We start from the raw sequence: 21,511 nt of genomic DNA, 5'->3' as shown, positions 1-21,511 counted from the left end.
TTGCCACTATACTATAGTGGCAACTAAAAACTGTTTCAAAAGTACCCAGACAAATATGAGATTTACACATACAGTACTGGCCAAAAGTTTGGAACCACCTTTCTATTTCTATACATGTATGTATATAGTTATTCCAAGTATGTGTGTGATATGTGTAGATGTGTTTCTGTATTTGAGAAGTTTTGTAATTTTCTGAGTGTTTTTCTTCTGGATTGTTTCTGTTTTAAGTTGAGACGTGGGTAGGGTACTAGTTTTGTGTGTATCCCTTCTACTATGCTTACAGTGGTGTTTTCTCAATCATTTTAAAGATGCTTTACTTGGACGGAAAAAGAAATTCTCTATTTTAACCTCTTTAGCTCTGTGTCAGTTAGGCCTAGAATCACAATGACACTTGGATCAAAAAAATGAGTGTTAACTTCCCAATGACCTCAGGCACATCCCAGAGGGCCAAAGTATATAGAAGCTGTATCACTTTTTTTTGGTAAAACATTTAGGCAAGGAGAGCATGTAATTTCAAGTGTGTTTGAACTCTTAGGAAAACTTTTTTTTCAATTTCTTTTTTTTTAAGTGCTAAAAGAATTGACCTAACTTGACTTGATATACAGGGAAAACCACACTAGCTGGTAAGTGACCTCAAAAATATGTACATTAAATTTGTGAATGTGTGGGCTACTTTTGTTTAAACAACAGGTAATCAAACCAACATGTTTTTGATAAATGAACACAGGAGTACATTTATTTTTGTTCATGCATGTATTATCTAGTCTATCCCATATTTTTTTGTCTTTTTCATATTGCTTGCTATCCTAATACATTAAAATGATGCTACTGGCAGACCAGTAAAACACTTAATTACAAGAAAAGTGACTCGGTGTGATTACACATTCATCATGGCAGAAAATGGTGTCATATTTGACGTGTTTTGAATGTCATTAAATCCTGCATATGAGTCACAGTTCATTCACACTTACTTGCTCACTCGCTCACTTAATTGCTCACTCACTCACTCACTCACTCACTCACTCACTCACTCACTCACTCACTCACTCACTCACTCACTCACTCACTCACTCATATGCGCTTGCACATACAGACACAAATGCTGTACAAGATAACCTCTACAGCAAATGCATTTCATTACAGTTGTTAGTTGAGACTGAATCCCGCAGCGTGTTCGGTCCAGAGTCCGTTCATCATATCCATAAATCTGTTTGGCAAAAAAAAAAATAAGAATGACTGGATCTTTTTCAAAATCTGGAAAGTTCTCATTAAGAAATGTCCACAGATTTGAGGATGGCATAGTGATTAAGGTGCGACACCCCAGGCAAAACCATAGTTTTTCAATTAATTTTCAGACTATTTGGGAAGAAAAAATACAAAATCCACATTTATGTGTTTATTTCACTACACTTTGTATATTCACACCTGTGAATTTCTCCTAAATTCAGCAAAAGTTAACATTAGAAAATGACTCATTTAATATAAACATAACAAAACATTTCAGACAACTTTTAATACAAAAAAATATGTCTTAATGTAAGTAATTAATTGGGAAATGGTAATGTTGATATCTGTTAGTTTATTTTTTTGTATCCATTTCACCTTTAATGTCCTTAAAAATATCTGATATGTTATGATCCATATCTTCATTAGCACATATTTAACAATAATAAAATAAAATTCCAGAAAACAAACTTGTAATACAAATCATTTTTTGTCTTAAGGGGATCTTTTTTTGCTTTCACCTGCAGTCTTTCCCCTTAGGACACAGAGGACACTTCTGTCTTGCTGGCAGAGACTGAGGTCTCATCATCCACACTGCCACCCATTCCCATAGCGCTCAGCATGCAATTACGGAACTGGGAAAGAGAGCAAAGACAGCAAATTCAGAAACACGTTCACTTTTCTTGATTGAACAAATAAGAAAAAGCAAATGCTAGAAACTAGACAGTATTGTGCATACCTGTTTGTTCAACAGCACATAGATAATAGGGTTGTACAATGCTGAGCTCTTTGCAAAGAAGGCAGGTATAGCTGCTGTCAGGGGGGAGAAGTAAGCTCCCTTGTTCAGGAAGATCCAACCAGCGAAAGAGGCATATGGCACCCAAGCTAGTAGGAAGCCCATAACCATCAAGAAGCACATGCGTGTCACTTCCCTCTCTGCCTTCTGGGTGGACTCTGATTCCTGCTGCTTGGCTGCGGCCTAAGGTTAATAAACTAAATATCAGTTCATTCAATAAGCACTACAATATACAGTAGTGGCATTTTTAGTTTAGTTAATTTGAATGTTAACACAAACATTTTTTTTTTAAACAAATAACTTAAACTTCACTTACAGCTTTGACTGTCAGCACAAGGCATCCATAACTGAAGAAAATGGTTGTTACGGGAGTGAAAAAGTGGACGGCAAACATGTACATAACATATGACTCATTGTTGAAGCCTGGAGCATGAGTGTAAAAGTCGGGTCCACAGGAGCACTGCAAGCCCTCAGGAATGTACCTGTGTATGGTTTAAGGGTTGGGTTAGAGAAGAACAAATCATGCAGACATTTATCAATGTTTTATGACAAAATACTTTTACCTTCTGCATATAAAAGATCTGAATGGTGTGTTTGAGTGGTTTAGAAATAGACATTTTTGCATGCCGGTTTAAAATACAAATTCATATTAACCAAAAATCTAAGGTAAAAGAAAAAGAATGTGTACATTACCTGGACCAGCCAAACAGTGGGGGTCCAGCACATGAAAAAGCCATGATCCAAGTGAAAAGCACTCCAGCTCCTGCATGATTTCCACCAAACTTGAAGCTTCCCATGGGTTTGCAGACAACAATGTATCTCTCAACAGCCAGGACTACAAGGGACCATAGAGAAACTTGACCTGCAGAAAAAAGGTATAGATTAATTCATATAATGCAATTTTTTTTTCAAACACATTGAAGACAAACTGAAGAAGGAATCTACTGATACGCCATTCTTACCTCCAAGTGTGGCCATGAATCCCTCAAGAGCGCAGAAAGTGGGTCCGAGAATGAAGTAACCGGTGAGACCAGAAGTGATCGTAACAATGAATCCGAAAATGCAGATGAGCAGTCCAGCAACAGCAAGGTTGACCAGGATGTAGTTGAGAGGTTGCCGGAGCTTCTTGTTCGTAGCCGTTACATACAATGTCAGACCGTTTATGGGCATTGCAGTACACAACAAGAAGAACATGTAAAAAGCCTGAAGCTTGAAGATGATGGGATCTGCCATATAATACTGTTGGTATTCAAAAGGATTTCTAACAACCCCAGTTTTATTGGACATAGGGATGTAGAAGTTCTTGCCTTCTGTGCCATTTGGCTGGAATCCTCCTTCCCAAGCCATTTTCAGTTACCTTCTTTGCTCAGGCTAAAACTGAAGGATAGTAACAATAGTGTACACAGTCACACAGTAGTCACTAGTGGTGTAAGCTGCCTCCCAGGGCTTATGTTGTCCAGTTGTCTGTTTTATACCTTCCTGAGTTTATCCACAAATCGGCAAAACAAGATTACAAGAGGATTGTGACAAAGTGGACAGCTCAAGTTCAGTTGATATTTGACCTTAAGACAGTGACCTACTTTCCTATATTTGAAATGTTTTGGAAAATAAAGGAGAAAGCGTTGCTATGAGAACAACTTTTTCTTTTTATATGGAAGGCTGTGTTTAAATTCTCACAATTATTGGAACAAGTTAAATTGAAATAGTCTTTTTTATTAAATTTTAACTGAAGAATATTCAGTATATTTTAAGATAGTAGTGGTTACAATTTCAAATGGAATACACTACTAGGCTACTAGATATTTAAGTATTGCAGGAAGGATTGGTGAGGGATTTAATTTTCTTAATGTAACAATTACAAATGATTATCTATTAAAATGTATTGATACACACATAGCAATGATAGTTACATAGTGTAACTCCAGATTCTGTGAGTATAGGCATAGCCCTAGTAGAGCTGTTGCAATTGGGTATATTGCGCATTTGCAGTCGAGAAGATTTCTTTCTTCCTGAAGATGCTCCATAATTAAGATCATCATTAATTCATGCAAAGCACGTTCTTCATGGCACTCTGTATGGAGACATGGCATTCAAGAGCATCAGTGCATCACATACCGTTAAGTGTGGATAAGACCAAGTGAATCATGGGGACACATTGTGCAAGGAGATGCCAAGCACGCCGTTGCACAGATGTCAGCCACTGTCTTACCTCTGAGGAGGGCCGTGGGTACTCTCTTTACACTAAAACGTGGGTGGTAACCTCAGACAGTGAGACATCCCCTGTTTTGAAAGAGCCGCATGAGTGTTACATACATCCGCCTGATGTCTGCCATGCGTAAAACATACTGAGCACTGGGCAGACTCGGTGAGACGCTTTTCTGCTTCACTGTTATGAGGAGGAAGGAAGAAACCCTTCATAGTAAGAAATTTTCAGCCAAAAACCGTTTGTTCTGCCTTTCGGCATGAATGAAGGATTTGGCTATAAAGTAGCCGTGCTCTCATTCTCTCTAAAAGAAATGCAGGGTGGTGAGATTGACAGTGTGCATAAGTGACTCACTCTCCTAGCCGACGTCAGGAACAACATTCTTAGAGAGATTTTTGCCAGAGGCTCAAAAGGGGAACCCCCGAGCCCGCAGCCCTGGGATTAAATCCCATAAAGGTGCTAGAGAAAGCACAACCGAGAGGCAGAGGACACAAGGTGGCGTCCAAGCCTTTCTCCACACACCAGCGCCGGAAAGGGCCGTCAAGAATAACACGCTAAACAAGGCCGCTATTCATTCTGTTACTTGAGATTTGTGTTCACATACAGCCTATTGGCTCGGCTGTTACAGATCAACATACCTGATTTAACAACAGTGTAAAGCTGTTGCCTAAGTAGTGCCACGAGACACCCCAAACCTCTCCCTGAGCTCCCGTTCAGCAACCAGGGCAACAGCCGTTGGCTTTTCATTACAGGGTGGGAGGTCATTATAATGGCCGCCAGGCTGTCTTCCTGAATGCAAGCTAGGAGACAAGGAGTCAGGGGGACAGGGGAAAGAAACGTCAGATATGATATGACAGTGTGGGCTTCCGTTGGCAGAAAAAAGTGGTCGTCAGAAGCAAGATGGAGGCCAGGCTCTGCTTTAGAGCCAGGTCAGCAGACTCTTGCCCGCCAAGGAGATCCCCTCCCGGGATGCCTGGGTGTCACCGCTGGTGGTATCCTTACTTTACCTGACTGGTTGCCAGACCCAGGAACAGGGCCAAGGCACACCATGCAGCTCGGATGAAGGTCTGGCGACAGGATGTAGCTGGTCCATCAGTCAGTACACCGGTGGACATCGCTGTTCTTCAAAGTCTTCAAACTGCTTGTTGCTGAAAAAAAAATAAGGAGCAGATCTCTGGTCTCGCAGCTGTAATACACAGTAACTGCGGACATAAGGGGGCCCGTGCAGGGCACAAGTGCGCAAAAGAAATCTCCACGACTGTGCATGCTCGAGAGATGCACCCTATAATAAACAGCTCTTAGATGGCAAAGCATATACGACATAGAACCTGTATGCAAAGGTACATTTAATGTGTTATTGATAATGAAGTTCAGCCCCTGTGAGAGTAAAATGCAACATCTATGAGCAATACTAAACATCTGTTTAGTTCACCCTCTGTTGTTTATTCAGATATGACTTGTTTTCCCTGAATTAGCCCACTAGAGTGAGCTTCCACCCAGGTTGTGCACTGCTCCCAACAACCTCTGATTCTATAATGAAACCTCACATATTGTGGCAGTCCAGTATCTAGTATCTAGGGAAGGAGAGTGAATTTCAAAGAGATGGACATCTGCCTTTCCTGGGCAGACTGACAGCACACAGACGTCATTCATTATAAAGGTACACTGAGCAACCTGGGGCTGCTGCGGCACCCTGGTACGGTACCCCTGAGAGGCCACTGCACTGCAATTTACAGTGAGAAAATGCACGCAAATAGATCACATCACACAACAGTAAAAGAACACACGCAAACAGATCACATCACACAACAATAAGAGAACACACCCAAATAGATTACAACACACAACTATAAGAGAACACACGCAAAGAAATAACAACACACAACTATAACGGAACACATGCAAAGAGATAACAACATGCAACAGTAAGAAAACACATGCAAATAGATAACAACACGCAACAATAAGAAAATGAATGCAAGGAAACCACAACACGCAACATTAAGACACAACACAAAAGAAGTGTTTCCAGGGACACTTTTAAGGCAAACGGGTCTTCCGGCCGACGCCTGCACAGAACACACCAAACAGATTTGAGTCACTGACCTTGCCAGACTGTCCGACGGACAATATTTGGGTTGGTGTGTCATGGCCTTTAAAATACCCTTTTCAACATTATAAGATCAGTCACTCAGGGGCTGCTATGTCAGTCAGGACACTTTCTTTACACCTAGAATATGTGCTGATTTGTTGCTTGAAATAACTAGCTACAACACACTACAATCTAAAGACATATTACAAAAAATAAAACAACAACTGTTCTTCAGGTGAAAAAAACAGGCTGAATGTGGGTGTTGTTTCACCTCGAAAAACAGAAGTGGACAACTTCTGGCACTTTCTCCCCTCATTTCCCTCTGCAGCCAGCACATTTTTCTTGTAATTCATAAAATCAATAAGAGTCACTATTAAGAAATGTTTTTTATTTAGTGTAATTCATTATTTTATACTAAAAATAAAATGTGAGAACTGTGTCATATACTCAGCCACATTGTTCAGAGGAAATGTCTATTGTGTATTATATTGTACATAATAAGTAAAAACACAATGGTCTTGCACTGAAGCAAACCTCCATACACCTGGTATGTATGTAATGCATAGCCATCTTTCATGTCTTCATTAAATTGCCTTGCTTTAACAGGAAAGCTATCCACACGGTGAAAACTGAATGACCACATAAGGGAAACCTGAAGATTGCAGCATGTTTGGTGCCATCCTTCTAGGTGTGGAGAAGGAAGACAACATGGACATCATCCTCTGTTCTCAAAAGACTTATAAAAATGATACTATCATCAAAATACAATTCAGCTTTTCTGATGTAGACAGACCTTTTTTTCATTAGCAGTATTTATGGATCAGTGAAGGATCACTCCTACTTAGTTTTATGTTCAACTTCTTTTCTGTATAAGGTCTTCTTTTGTATTAACTGATGCAAGATAGTCATTACATATTTTTGAGAAGACAGTTCAAAGAACTTGCAGGGTTGAGTTCAAGGAGGAAACAAACCCAGTGCACATCTTATACACAGTCTCTATATACATGTATATGTGCACGAGTATGGCAGTGTCAGCCGTAGTAATCCTACTGCTTGACCATGTCAGTTGTAGCAGGGGAAAAAACTCATTCTTTCAGCTCTGTTTACATTTTTTGTGTCACGTTAGCTTTGGTGTGGCGATCTGGTTAAAATATGTGCGGAGGGCATGTTGTATCGCTTATCCAGTGTATTTATCAAAGCTGCCAGCCCAGGCTTGGTCACAGTACTGAGGTGCATCCTTTCTTTTGCGATAAACTTTTACTGCTTGAGTAATTTCCATGTCCTGTTACTGAAGTACGTATGTTCATGTAGAGTTACGCTGTCAGTGATCCCTGTTGGGTGGCACTTGACAGCTGACACCCTTATGTTTGGCTTTTTAGCCATGTAACTATCGAACAAGGCTTTGTGGTGTTTTTTTAAGTGGTTATACAGGTTAATGGTGTTGCCCCGTGAGGTAGCAACGTATCAGTTTGCAGAAACTTCCTCTACAAATGCGTGTCACGTGACCAGGGTGTAATCGCAGCTCATGAGATTAGAAAATCTAATTTTAACAAATCCCAATTTAATTGCCAATGCATTCAGCCCTACTTCTAATCTATCTCTAATGCCACTGAATCTGTTTGGAGCTAAGCCGTTTTAGTCTTATGCACAAATTGTTCTAATGGGATATATTCTAAACCATTTAGTGTAAGATTTGTTGCTAAGGGATGTGGCAACGTTGTGTAACATTGACTTTACATTGATAGCTTTCCCTCAAACATTTGACAAAGAATTGAAATAGAAAAGCATGACATATTTGCAACATTGGTAATAGGGGTGACAATCTGACTGCCACAAAATAGCATCTCACTCCTACTGCCACCATATTTGTAGAGATGCATTTCATGTGGAGCATGTAGACGCAGCCCTTTTGTGGATTATTCATAATGAAAGCATGCTTAGACTGATACTGTCTTGAAATGTCAGGGTTGTGTTATGGCTGTCCTTGTTAGAGAGAGAGAGAGAGAGAGAGAGAAAGAGAGAGAGAGCAAAAAGACTGTAAAGGAACACCATAGCCATTGCTGCACACAGAAGAAAAGTGTTCACAGAACACCTTGATTTGTCCCAAATTATGTCAATGTCTGGATTAAGCCGTTTGACTATCCACGCATGGCAGACACAGCCCCGGAGACCACTGCTGGCCATTGCAACAGCTGTGCTAGACTAATTTGAGCAGGCTTTAGATACAAATGCAACGAGACAAAGCAAACTGTCCAACTTCTCCTCCCCACAGTGCTTAACCAGCCTTTAGATACAAATACAATTAGGGCCTAAAAATCACTGAAGCAATCGGAATTTACATGCCATCTTCAATGCGTGGAGATCTGACTGCAGGATGTAGCCAGTCCGGCAGCCGGTACAGAGGCGAACCGATGGAGGTAGCAGTCATCATACTGCTAGCTGAAAAAAAAGTGGGAGCCGGACAGCAGGTTCGGTCATGTAATATACAGTATGCGCGGACGTAGTTGAGGCCCGTGCTGGTCGCAAGGGCGGGAAAGAAAATCTTCACAACTGAGCAAATGCAGAGGGATAACCCCAATAGCAATAGCCTTGGAAGAAGTGAACAAATAGGGCTGGAACGTTACACAGAAGTCATGGTTCGGTTCATACCTTGGTTTAGACATCACGGTTCAGTACAATGGAGGGAAAAGCCAAAACAAAAAGGCAGAATGCAATTTTTTTTAAACTGTCCAACTTCTCCTCCTTACAGTGGTTAACCAGCCTTTAGATAGGCTTAGAAATATAAAATCACTAACAGCAATTTACATGTCATCTTGTCTCGCCCTAGATTTTTTTTTATCATTCTATGTAATTTCCACTTTTGAAAATAAGATATGTTGCATTTTCAGTTTTATAGCTGATTGTCTTATTTTGTTTAGTTACAGATGGAGTCTGAAGATGATGTGGATTGCTCATTGTTTACTGGTTGCATCTTACTTTACACACTCAGGGGATAGACTGTCATACAGTGGCCACCCCCTCTCCCCCACATAAACTGCCCGGAACTGTCCACGGTGCTGAAAGTGTTAAAACACTTCACCCCAGTGATAGTGGGGAGGCATGTCGTTGTGTGGACAGACAACATTACAGCGGCAGTGTACATAAACTGTCAAGGCGGCGTGCGCTAGGCCCGGCTATTGGAAATAGCTGCAATCATCTGACAACTGTGCGCCCACACATTAACTTGTTGGTGGACAACTTGATGTACTGTATTTCAATATTACACAAAAAATAGGTTTGAATCTACGAGAATAATTTTACAGAACACTACTGTGCTGGACAGCCATGCTGGATAAAATGGGATGGACTGGAAAATGCTTCTGTTTACTGGAATCTGACATAGAATCATCTCATGTTGTTAGGTTACAAAAATGCTATGAGCTCGAACTTTGCATCTGGTTTCATGTTCCACTATGAGGGAACACTCATGGGAACATTTCAACACTAATTATGTAGACATCCAGTCTGTGCTGGTGGTTAATGTAGACTATTACAACTATAACTCTGTGGGACCCTTTTCCTCACAGAGCCAGTCCCACAATGCCAGCATATACCAGCAAATGTAAGGTTTATAGCATCAGGGGAACACCTTGGCTGTGTCTGAAATCACCCCATTTACTAAGTAGTGCACTATTTTTACTGTTAAAGGCCATTTTATTTCAGTGTATGAACTCTAAGTGGGAAAAAAAAAAAAAGTCTTATAATGTTATGAAAGTGTGCATGACATGTGAAGGCTTTCTGCCAACAATCCCACAATGCGATGTGTCACATTTTATAGATGCAAAAATTACAGTTGTGTGACGACACACCTGTTAGTGATTACGCAAAATGATGCTGACTCATATGTGTTGGAATCTTAATGTATTGTTCATTATAGAGTGAACTATTGAGTTTTATGGGGCGATGTGATTGAGGGAGATTTCAGACCCATCGCATGACTGAATGGTAAAACTAGAGTAGAATTGCAATAAGTTGCAGTTTATTCCAATGGTCACTAGATGTTGGCTTCAAGGACATCTGAATGGCAGTATAAAAACAGACAGTGGAAAACAGCAGCAGAAAACACCAATCCAAGTCCAGGATACTGAATTCCAAGGGCTGAAAGCAACTACCATGGCACCAAGTGGGTTTGGTCACTTTTTCTTGGATTGGCTAAGTTTTCTACAAACAAATTTGGCAGAATAATTTGAAAAATGATACAATTATACAAACATATTAATGGCTTTAGGTAAATTGAAATATCCTTTAACTTTTTTTTGTTAAATTGCTTCATTATTATTGTTGTCCCTGCAAGAGTAAGAAGTTCCACAGAAATGGTCCCAGTAAAACTCACTGTGCAGCTGTGTAATCAGAATAAGTTGTGCTGCTGCTGTCTGAGAACTTGACAACCAGCCTGAACAACAGTAGAAGCATCACTGGCCCACAGGTTGGGTTTGGGACAAATTAACTGACAGAAGTCCATTTTCTTAGCAGTGGACCAGGGCAGGAGACAAGAGTTAGTATCTTAGCCAAAACTATGTTTTTTCCTTCATTCATTAATCTTAGAACAGCTCAGTGGACGTTGAAAGTAGACCAGGCCAGATGGCTACAATTACGCAGAGAACATTCACTATTATTGTGAACATTTTTGACATGCCACCCTTATAACTAATAAAAGGAAAAAAAGATGAAAATCAACTAACTGTTCTGATAATATAGTCATCTCTATATATTAAAGATTAGCTGTGTTACCTCAATAAACAAGTAAAATGTTCTTTAACAATTCAAGTGACTAATGAAGCTGAGCTTAAATTCCTTCAGGAAACCGAAAAGATCAAACTGATTAGCTGTTTTGAGGCTTTACTTTCAGTTAATCCAATCAGTATCGGCTATGTGTTCCCAAGCCAATCACGGCGGGACATCCCTGCTTTAAATCGGTTCTTTCCTCTGCAGCTGTCAGTTGTCATTTCAGGAAGAGTGCGACCCTCCTCCTCCCCTTCGTCCTCCGGTCATCTTAGCACACAGCAACTTGGGTCTTTTCCGGCTGTCTGATCCGACGGTTCCTTCATTCCAGTCTTCATGCTCCTTAACTTCACCATCCAGTATCTAGACTCCATCGGGAGGGATATGTCTGGGTTTTGCTAACCCTTTAAAACATATTTCACATGATGGAGTCTAATCTCCAAAGACTTTGTACATTTCATATTGTTGTAAATTTCATATTGTTCATATGTAGCTTACTAATAAAATTTTGCATATCTGCAACAAATTCTCTCCTGATTGAAATGCACTTATAAACACTACAGGGAACTGTGCTGCATTTGTAGCTTCTGTGTTTTCTCGTCGGTTCAGGCTGTGTGGGTGTTTAAGATGAACTTGTTTATTGTTGGTGTTTGTCGTCTGTCTTATAAGGATCAATATATCTTTAAAGTGTAATAGGTAGGCCCTACATTGGATTTAATATATAGGCTACATATTGTTAAAGGATACTTGTATAGATACCATTGTATGATAGGAACAGTATATATTATCATGTCAAGTCTGTTGATTTTTGTAACTCTTATCCTTGCACAAACATTAACTAACAAAAAGTCAGTGAAACCTTGCTAAAATTTCTTGTCTTATTTTTTTGTGATGTACAATAAAATGTGAAGTGTTTTAATGTAGATGACTGAAGATGAACAGTGGCCAGTGATTCGTGAAAAGTTATGGCAGTGTACCATATTCACATCCATAGTCCTTGTTCCACTGAACATCTATGGTTAAGCGTTGCATGACCACACATGACTATCTGACTTCACACAGCACAGCTGAGAAGCCCCTGACCCGCAGACCTCAATGTGGGCGGAGTTAAACGGCCCCTCAACGTTTAACCCCCTCCAGCATTTCAGTCATTTCATCGTAATATCAGAGTAAATTCAGCGGTATGCTCCTACGTTTCGGACAGCCCTTTTCAAACAATAAATAATGGAAGTAAGTGTGACTTTTATAGTAGTTTTAAAAACAATTAAAAAAGCTGGTCATGTCTATTTTAATGTTTCTGCACAAGTTGAGTGGGCCGAGGTTCGGATTGGATGGCTAGTTCCCTTCTTTAACTGTCTATGCAAGCTCCAAGTAATCTGAAAGTGTGGAAATTATTTCCATTGAGGGGCAATGTTACAATCGTTGTGTGCATGGACGGTCTCTGAATCATCTGCAACCGGGAGATGAAGGAGAGCTCAGATCCACAACACCTAGCACAGACGTCTCTCCCACCCCAGGATTAGTGCGCCTAGCGTGACAAGTGCAGGTGCCAGTGCCACTGACTCGCGTGTGGATGACAGCCTGTAGATCTGTCTTCAGTGTAGATCTGTCGGCAGTGAATTTCCTTTTGTTAAACATGTTTATGACATGAATTATTACACTAAAGTAACAGCTTGTCTCGGTAGGAAAATAACTGAGTCTTGTTTTACATGGCAGACGTTATGTGTTGATTCCAACTGTTGGGCAGTGTGGTTGAAAACTTTAAACAATTAAACAGAACTGTGAAATATTCTGCCTCATGTTATGAGCAGTTATAGTTAAACTAATGTATTAATATCAGATCGCATTCGGTGGTGTGCACTGTAAAAACACTAATCCGATTACAAGAAAAACAATTAATGGATAGGCAGTATTTTGTGAGTTTGTAATCATGAATTTTTTTTTTTTATGTATAGAAACACATTACAATCATACATGGGGAGGTCATCCCCACGTATGATTGTAATGCCTCAGTCAGGCACAAAGGTACTACTTTTGAAATGTAGTCATTGAAGACACTGTAATTAATTACTGACTGACATCTACCCCTAAGTTATAGTGTAATGTATTTCATTACATTTTATAATTTGACCTCTTTTAGAGTTCACAATCATCAAATGTGGATTGGGTTGTTGAAACACTACTCACTTTCACTGCTTGTATTGCCAAGTAACAATAATTAACAGGGCTCAATTTCTGAAGCACCTAATGGACCATGATCATGGACCTCAAGATTATCTAATGGCTCCTAATCAGCCCACCATGGCCCCTCCAGATCCTCCACAGGCCACTGTCACCCCTCCAGACCCCCACAGGCCACTGTCACCCCTCCAGACCCCTCCAGATCCTCCACAGGCCATTGTCAACCCTCCAGATCCTCCACAGGCCACTGTCACCCCTCCAGATCCTCCACAGGCCCCCAAACAGACAACCCTGGCCCCTGAAGACCCTCAACAAGCCAAAGGTGTCATAGTATTCTAGGCTTGAAAGGGTTGTGGTAGCATACATACAGTATACATAACAGCTGGCATTGTCCATGTTCAAAAGCTAGGCATTCTTGTCTCCACAAATCAGTTGGAAAATAGCACCTTTTAGCAACACAAAGGGAGCTGTTGAAAAGGGTTAAATCCACAGAACAAAAAAGCATTTCACCACATCCCACCACAGACCAAACAAACACAAGTGAAATGAAGGAAGGGTCTTATCCACCTAATGACCAAGGGGTAGCAAAAATGCTAAATTACCTTCTTTCACATAAAACGTTACCTGCTGTACTCCCCAAGGCTGTCATCGAACAGTCAAGAAATGAAAAGCAATTGGGTACCTCGCCAAAGCACCTGATACCAAAGGAGTTCAGATGCAAGAAGTGTGATGACATACTCACTGACCCTGTACTCATCACGTCAAAAGGGAGGATTCAAATGACCACAGGCAGAGTAGAAGGTGAGTGGTTTGAATGTTTGATTGTTACTACATTTTTACATTGTTATCATACAGTAAGGTTTCCCCCCCCAAAAAAAGAAATGCAGAAAATGTATAACTCTTAAAAGGCATGCATGCAATTTTAACACTTTTTTGTTCAATTTTCTTATTAGGCATTTCAACCTACAGCAAATCATGCATGAAGTGTGGCATGTTCTACAGATACCAGGAGTGGGATGAAGGTCTCCACAACTTAGATGACCACATAATCCTGTCTGTGCACTTATGCCTCACAATTAGAAATGCATTACAGGTGAGAACTTAAAAATTTCAAAATAGATTGGGATTGATGAAATATTTGTCACACTACATGACACACACACACACACACACATTAACAAGCCTGTTTGTTCATATCCTTCTCAGACAAGATATTGTAAGTTTGACCAGCAAATAAATATGACAAGAAACGTTTGTATCGGAGGAAATACTGGGAAATATATTGTTTGTCTGCACTTAATGCATAATTTCTGGAGTCCTCAAATGTCAAAATAGATTTCAGAATCCTTTCAGTCATGTCTATCAAAAGATTATGTATATTTCTATTAGATTAATATTGCTTTTCCGATCATTTTCACAGAGACATACTGCTGTCAGCAGAGTTGTTGAAATAATTGAGGCAACTGAGGGAGTGTCCTTCCCAAACAAGGAAAGGGTTCTTCAAGGGTACCTCCATTTCAAGGCCCTTACTGAACATGACTACAATTTTGCTTGTGTATTATGTGGATACAGCCCAGCTGTTGCTGTGATGGACCTACATAAGAAAGGTGTTTTCAATATGCCATGTAACTTTGACAAGTTTTTTGTTCTCATAATTCATAGAACTAAATGTTGTATCCTAACTCCTCTCTCTGAATTTTTATGCTGAACAGTCACAGGGTTTCCACATGTAGACATCTAAACACAAACTTTTCCTTTAACAGTCAGTGACATCAAGGGGCCACCTCAAGACTATGATGGACAGGTGGATATCAATAAATTCTGGGATACTGTTGCCACAGAAATGATCAGTCGGGGTTTCATGACATGTAAGTCATGCAGAAACGTGTTTTTGAGAATAAAATGTTATGTAAATATGTGTGTGAATTCACTGAAAGTGGTCCCTAATATTAGCACTTTTTGTTTCGCAAGGTCGAAACAATCCTTTTATCGTGCCACCAAGTTACCACTTGTTAGTTACCACTAATCCCTGCCAATCAGTCAATAAATTTCCCAATTAGATAGTAAATGTCTTGTCAATTTCCATAGCAAAGAGATGTTGACTCACAGATAGCAGCCGGGGAAGAGCAAAGCATGCTTTTCAACTTCCATTGAACCAAACTAATATAAAATATGCTAACTCCGCTACAGTATAGAATGCACTTGGAATGTGGACCAGGTTGACAAACACCTTGAGATGGCAATATCATAGGTATGTTTAAAGTCATTATGTACAATAATCAAATCATAGGAATACTATAATGGCATTTTTGTTTGTCAGAATGTAAATTATTCAAGATAAGGTCAAACACAATGTCATCTTATAATTCTTGCATGCAAAATAACCTATACACAAATGTGATGTTAGAAGATGTACCTTAACATTAATGACCAATGATTAGAAGAGAGATGACTTGTGCTAAATGTACCTATCAAATGTGCTGAACCCCAAAACAAATTGCTGCAGTGTTGTATTGCAGTGTTGTATTTAACAACGCATGTGGCAAATTTGCTAAATCAAGAGTAGTCATTTGACAAAAAACATTCCCAATGGCTCATATTTATTGCATTCTTTAAATACAATTATTTTGGAGATAATAATACAATTCTTTAGACTCAGCTTTTATATCCCAACAGGATATTGTCATTTAAGAGTAAAGATTTAGATGTTAACAGTAAACATATATTGCAGGAGATTTGCTCTCAGGTAAACATCTAGCAAGCAGTTCCAGATGTTTTCTAATCAGGTTAATCTAAACCTTTTCAATTGTGTAAGCTAGTGCACTGGGTTTGTTCCCTCCTTGAACTCAACCCTGCAAATTCTTTAAACTGTATTCTTAAAAATATGTAATCACTATCTTGCATCAATTATAACAAAAGAAGACCCTATACAGAAAAGAAGTTGAACATAAAACTAAGTAAGAGTGATCCTTCAGTGATCCATATATTCTGCTAATGAATCTAAAATGAATGTGGTCGGTCTACATCAGAAAAGCTGAATTGTATTTTGATGATAGTATCATCTTTATAAGTCTTTTGAGAACAGAGGATGATGTCCATGTTGTCTTCCTTCTCCACACCTAGAAGGATGGCACCAAACATGCTGCAATCTTCAGGTTTCCCTTATGTGGTTTTCAGTTTTCACCGTGTGGATAGCTTTCCTGTTAAAGCAAGGCAATTTAATGAAGACATGAAAGATGGCTATGCATTGCATACATACCAGGTGTATGGAGGTTTACTTCAGTGCAAGACCATTGTGAATTTACTTAATATGTACAATATAATATACAATAGACATTTCCTCTGAACAATTTGGCTGAGTATATGACCAGTTCTCACAGTTTACTTTTAATATGAAACAATTAATTACACTAAATAAAATCCATTTCTTAGTAGGGATTCTTATTGGTTTTATGAATTGAAAGAAAAATAAGTCTCTCTTCTTATGGATCATACAAATGTTTCCTGTGATGAGCTGATCTTGAAGTGAAGTGCTGGCTGCAGAGTGAAATGAGAGGAGAAAGTGCCAGAAGTTGTCCACTTCTGTTTTTTGAGGTTCAACAACACCCACAGTCAGCCTGTTTTTTTCACCTTTTCACCAACATTTATTGTTTTATTTATTATAATATGTCTTTAGATTGTAGTGTGTTGTAGCTAGTTATTTCAAGCAACAAATCAGCACATATTCTAGGTGTAAAGAAAGTGTCCTGACTGACATAGCAGCCCCTGAGTGACTGAACTTATAGTGTTGAAAAGGGTATTTTAAAGGCCATGACACACCAAGCCAAATATTGGCCGTGGGACACTCTGGCAAGGTCAGTGACTCGAGTTTGTTTGGTGTGTTCTGTGCAGTCGTTAGCCGGAAGACCCGTTGGCCTTTATTTGAGCCTATTTGACATGTTGAATCAGAAGGCGGGCAGTCAAACTCAATGACCAATCTGATTGGTGGAGTCAGAGCTGCCAACTTTTCCCCAAACCGTGGAGTGAGATTTGGTGGGGCCAACCCATATATTTGCCACGTACAAAGCAATTTCTTTGGCTCTTTCAGCATCATTATCCTTCAGGGTTTAAAATGGGAGTTGTTATGTGCGGGGGGATGGGGGGCTCTCCCTAGGTCGGGTCTGGGGGTATGCCCCCACAGGAATTGTTTTTGAAAAAAAAAACATTAAATGGCACTTTCTGGAGAGTTTTTTGCAAAAAAATGGAGAAATCAAGTCTTACATGATATGTCCAAAACTGTAGGGTTAAGAGCCTTTTACTTTGTTGTAGTATCAACAGGTATTAGGGCATTTAGCATTTACATTAATGCTAATCAGTCATCACTTGATTACACATTGTATTATCTTCCCATGATATAAGAACTGACCCAGACAATGTGCCAAACATAATGAACCACATGAAGAGACAGTAGCATATGTCAGTAGCAACAGCTGAGAAGATTTGGGTCTGTGGTGAACAGGTCCAGGGGTCCCTGGTGTAGGGACCAGGGACCCAAAGTTGAATTAATGTTGGTCAACCAGAGGGATCAACTAAGACCACTGAAATTCTAAAGAATAAGAACCACGGATTTACATAAATTCTAATCCTTTAACCTTTGTGCCAAGTCTCAGTAATGTTTGGCCCTCATCTTCTGGGACCCACTTACTGTATTTACTTTTTTGGGAAAATAAAGACTATTTGTTCATTTTATGAAACATTGAATTAATTATTTACAGTTACATTTAGAGATGCACAGAGGTTAGAGAAGCACAATAGTGGCCCAACGTTGCAGTATCTGCCCCCCCCCCCTCGTGCTGGCACAAACATCTGGACAGGTCACAGCTGCCCTGGCAACCCAATGGCATAGGTTTTGTTTCCAGATTTTGTGACAAAATATATCATTTTGAGTATTACACAGTGAATGTTTCTGCTATATTTATACCCATGTCTACATCAAGTTATGCTGGAAACAATTGAATATATCAAAAAATAAGGCCCTCAGGTGTTTTGTTGGAGAAGTACATCTCTTTAAATGCGCACTTATTTATGTGAATCATACATTAATTCATTTGAATGAATTTATAAAACCCTGGCCTTCATATTGCTCAGATGTGTTTCATCAGATTTCTGCTCATGTTTACAACTTTGTGCACATTCAAAATATAACTCCTCCCATCTCTGTTGTCCAAGGTTTGGAGAGTTGTAATATAGTCTGCTGTGCATGTTATTGCTCCGCTGATATGGCAGTATCTTATTCAGACCGTCTGACTGAGACAGAGGCCCATTTGGGGCTCAACAGCCAGATCTATAGAGAAACTCATCTTTCAGAAATTTGACTGACCGGGTTAACACTTCAGCGGGAGAAATCGGGGATGTGGCGTGTGAGCGTATGAAACTAGTCAAATGCGTGTGTCTCACGGCCAATGCGTGAGAGTTGGCAGCCCTGTGGAGTGCTAACCCGGAAATGATGAGTGGGATGAGTCTGACTAGAGTCTCTCAAAATCTGACAAAAATCTTTTAAACTGACCTTTTGTCAATCTAAAATGAAGACAGATTTAGCAACTGCATGATCTATTTCTCACTGCAAATGTTTTCAGAAACACGTTTTGGTGAACTATTTTTGTAAAATATGAGATTGTATTCCGAACAAGATGCCATGATGGTCTGGTTTTGAAATTCCGAAGAAGCCAGACCCACGTGATGCGATTGTTCAATCAGCTGCCGATTTTCATTTTTTGGGCAACAATACAGATTAGCGCTGCCTGCTGTTATAGAGACGTATTACGTCTTGCGCGAAACATACGGTCAAGCTTTTTTGACCACTCGGAGAGGCAGTCAGTTTTCTTGCGAAGGTTTGCCGTCGGGTTGGTGTTTTAGCCTTAAATGTTACTGTGATTGTGATGTTAAAAAAACAAACTATATTTCATATTCACAGTCTCATTCCCAGTAAAATATGATAATTAAATAAATATTATTCAAAGTTATGACTTAATATGTATGACTCTTTTAGTCAAATTGATGGATAAAGTCTAACAAAACCTCTGACTGACAGCAGACATGTTGACTTGTCGCAGTCAAAACCCAACAATAAGAAATCTTCAAAGTTTGTTACATATGAGTTCATGAGTGCAATGGGAATCTAGTCCATCAATCTAGCCAGTTAATATAGCACATGGCAATTGTGTGTATATAGGAATTTAATTAGCAAAGCAAGAGAAAATTAAGAAATTATCTTAATCAATTTGACAACATCAAAGCGTTAGTTAGAAAAAGGATAACTAGAATATGCAAAAGGATGTTGCTAGTTGAACAGCAGATATCTGCAATAGGTAATACAATCAGAATCATACAATATCAGTGAAATGAAATGTAAAAGCCAAAAAAACTTTTAACTTTAAACTTTAAACATTATAACTTATTTCTCAACACCACTGATGGACAGCCGAGTTAAGATGTCAAACTGCAGCAACCACACCAGATGTGTGCATCACTTAAAAGTGTCCCTGGAAACACTTCTGTTGTGTTGTGTCTTAATTAGGGATGAGCGAGTACAGCATTATCTGTATCTGTATCTGTATCTGTTTACCACATGAATTATCTGTATCCGTATCCGTACTCGGTCGCATTTAAATCAAGCAGCATGTCTGAAACCCACGTTCACCAGAAATCTACTGGTTACTATGTAAGTACTACAAACCGAAGTTAAAAACAAACCTGAAGCTGAAGAAACCCTAAACGGTAGCGGAACAGACCCGCAGACCCGATTGACTGACGGAGCGGGAGAGAGAGAGAGAGAGAGAGGAGAGAGAGAGAGAGAGAGAAGAGAGAGATTGTCACGACCTGGCTCTCGGACCGTGACAAATATGGAGACGCACCACATATGAAAGTATAACAAAAGTAATTTATTAACATAAACTAAAGAATGAAACACAAAAGCGACATCCGGGATGGGGGACGCCTCCGCTGACGGGGCGTGGCATCAGAGAGAGACTCCATTCAGCACTAGCACCAGGTTTTAAACAATCAGCACCCACTGGCCCACAGGTGTTCACGATCAACCTAATCAGAGAAGGACAAAATTATGCAGGGGCCGTAACACCCCCCCCCATAAGATATGGGCCCCCAAAACACTCAACAGAAGAGATCCATTCGTGTCCACCAACCCCATCACAGCAACCAGGCACCTGCAAAGGAGACAGTAAAAGGACAGAAGCAAAGACAAACAGAACCAGACAGAGTAACTTTTGACTAATCAACAGGGGCACGTGACAAAGCATCCGCCATTACGTTATCACTGCCTCTAATGTGCCGGATATCTAAACTGTGGGCCTGTAAAAACAAAGACCACCGCACAAGACGCTGATTTGCACACTGCAACAAACTAAGAAAAGTCAGGGGGTTGTGATCAGTGTACACCACCACCGGACCATTCCCACAACTGACATAAACCTCAAAATGTTGAAGTGCCCAAATAAGAGCCAACGCTTCTTTCTCAATTGTTGAATAGTTCAGTTGACAAGAGTTAAACTTCCTTGAGAAGTAGCAGACGGGTTGATCTATTCCCTCATGCTCCTGCAACAACACACCACCAGCACCCACCTGACTAGCATCCACCTGGAGCTTGAAGGACTCATCCAGACGCGGTGCAGCCAGGACCGGAGCAGAACACAACAGAGACTTGATATTGTTAAATGCACTCTGACAACGAGGAGACCACACAAATTTAGTGCTACCTTTCAACAGATCCGTCAAGGGCGCAACCACAGTAGAAAAGTTTTTACAAAACCCACGGTAGAACCCCACTAAGCCCAAAAAACGCATCAGATCTCTTTTAGTCGCTGGAACAGGAAACTGCAAGACAGAACGGACTTTGGCGTCCACGGGCTTAACCTGCCCCTGCCCAACCACTCGCCCGAGGTAAGTCACGGTTGCCCTGGCAAACTCACACTTTGCCAGGTTGACGGTGAGACACGCATCAGCCAAGCGGTCAAACAGGGCTCGGATACGCAGGACATGCTCTTCCCAAGTATCACTAAACACCACGACGTCGTCCAAATACACCGCACAACCTTCAAGACCTGCCACCACCCTATTCATAAGGCGCTGGAAGGTTGCAGGCGCATTACGCAAACCAAAACTCATCACCGTACATTCATACAAACCAGTCGAAGTAACTGCGAAGTAAGCTGAAATCTCTCTGGCCCGAGGAGACAGAGGGACTTGCCAATAACCTTTC

At 40.2% G+C, this 21,511-nt stretch overlaps 1 protein-coding gene and 1 long non-coding RNA gene across 2 annotated transcripts; one reads left to right on the top strand and one right to left on the bottom strand.

Moving 5' to 3' along the window:
* Positions 1-1,177: 1,177 nt before the first annotated feature.
* On the bottom strand, positions 1,178-3,457 carry LOC116687287 (green-sensitive opsin). The gene is made up of 6 exons (XM_032512555.1): positions 2,983-3,457; positions 2,714-2,882; positions 2,337-2,502; positions 1,964-2,203; positions 1,746-1,859; positions 1,178-1,207 (listed from the first exon to the last, which is right to left on the bottom strand). Exons 1-5 carry the CDS (start codon positions 3,365-3,367, stop codon positions 1,761-1,763), a joined length of 1,059 nt encoding a protein of 352 aa, XP_032368446.1. The 5' UTR covers positions 3,368-3,457; the 3' UTR covers positions 1,178-1,207; positions 1,746-1,760.
* Positions 3,458-3,918: 461 nt separating this feature from the next.
* Positions 3,919-20,429, top strand: LOC116687288 (uncharacterized). The gene is made up of 3 exons (XR_004331501.1): positions 3,919-3,990; positions 5,724-5,726; positions 20,419-20,429. It is a non-coding gene; the product is annotated as an uncharacterized LOC116687288 (long non-coding RNA).
* The last annotated feature ends 1,082 nt before the right edge of the window (positions 20,430-21,511 follow it).

Source organism: Etheostoma spectabile, chromosome 4, assembly GCF_008692095.1.
Source record: "Etheostoma spectabile isolate EspeVRDwgs_2016 chromosome 4, UIUC_Espe_1.0, whole genome shotgun sequence".
NCBI classification, from domain to species: domain Eukaryota; kingdom Metazoa; phylum Chordata; class Actinopteri; order Perciformes; family Percidae; genus Etheostoma; species Etheostoma spectabile.
The sequence above is the reverse complement of the archived record's forward strand: the minus strand, read 5'-3'. Positions and strand labels throughout refer to the sequence as shown.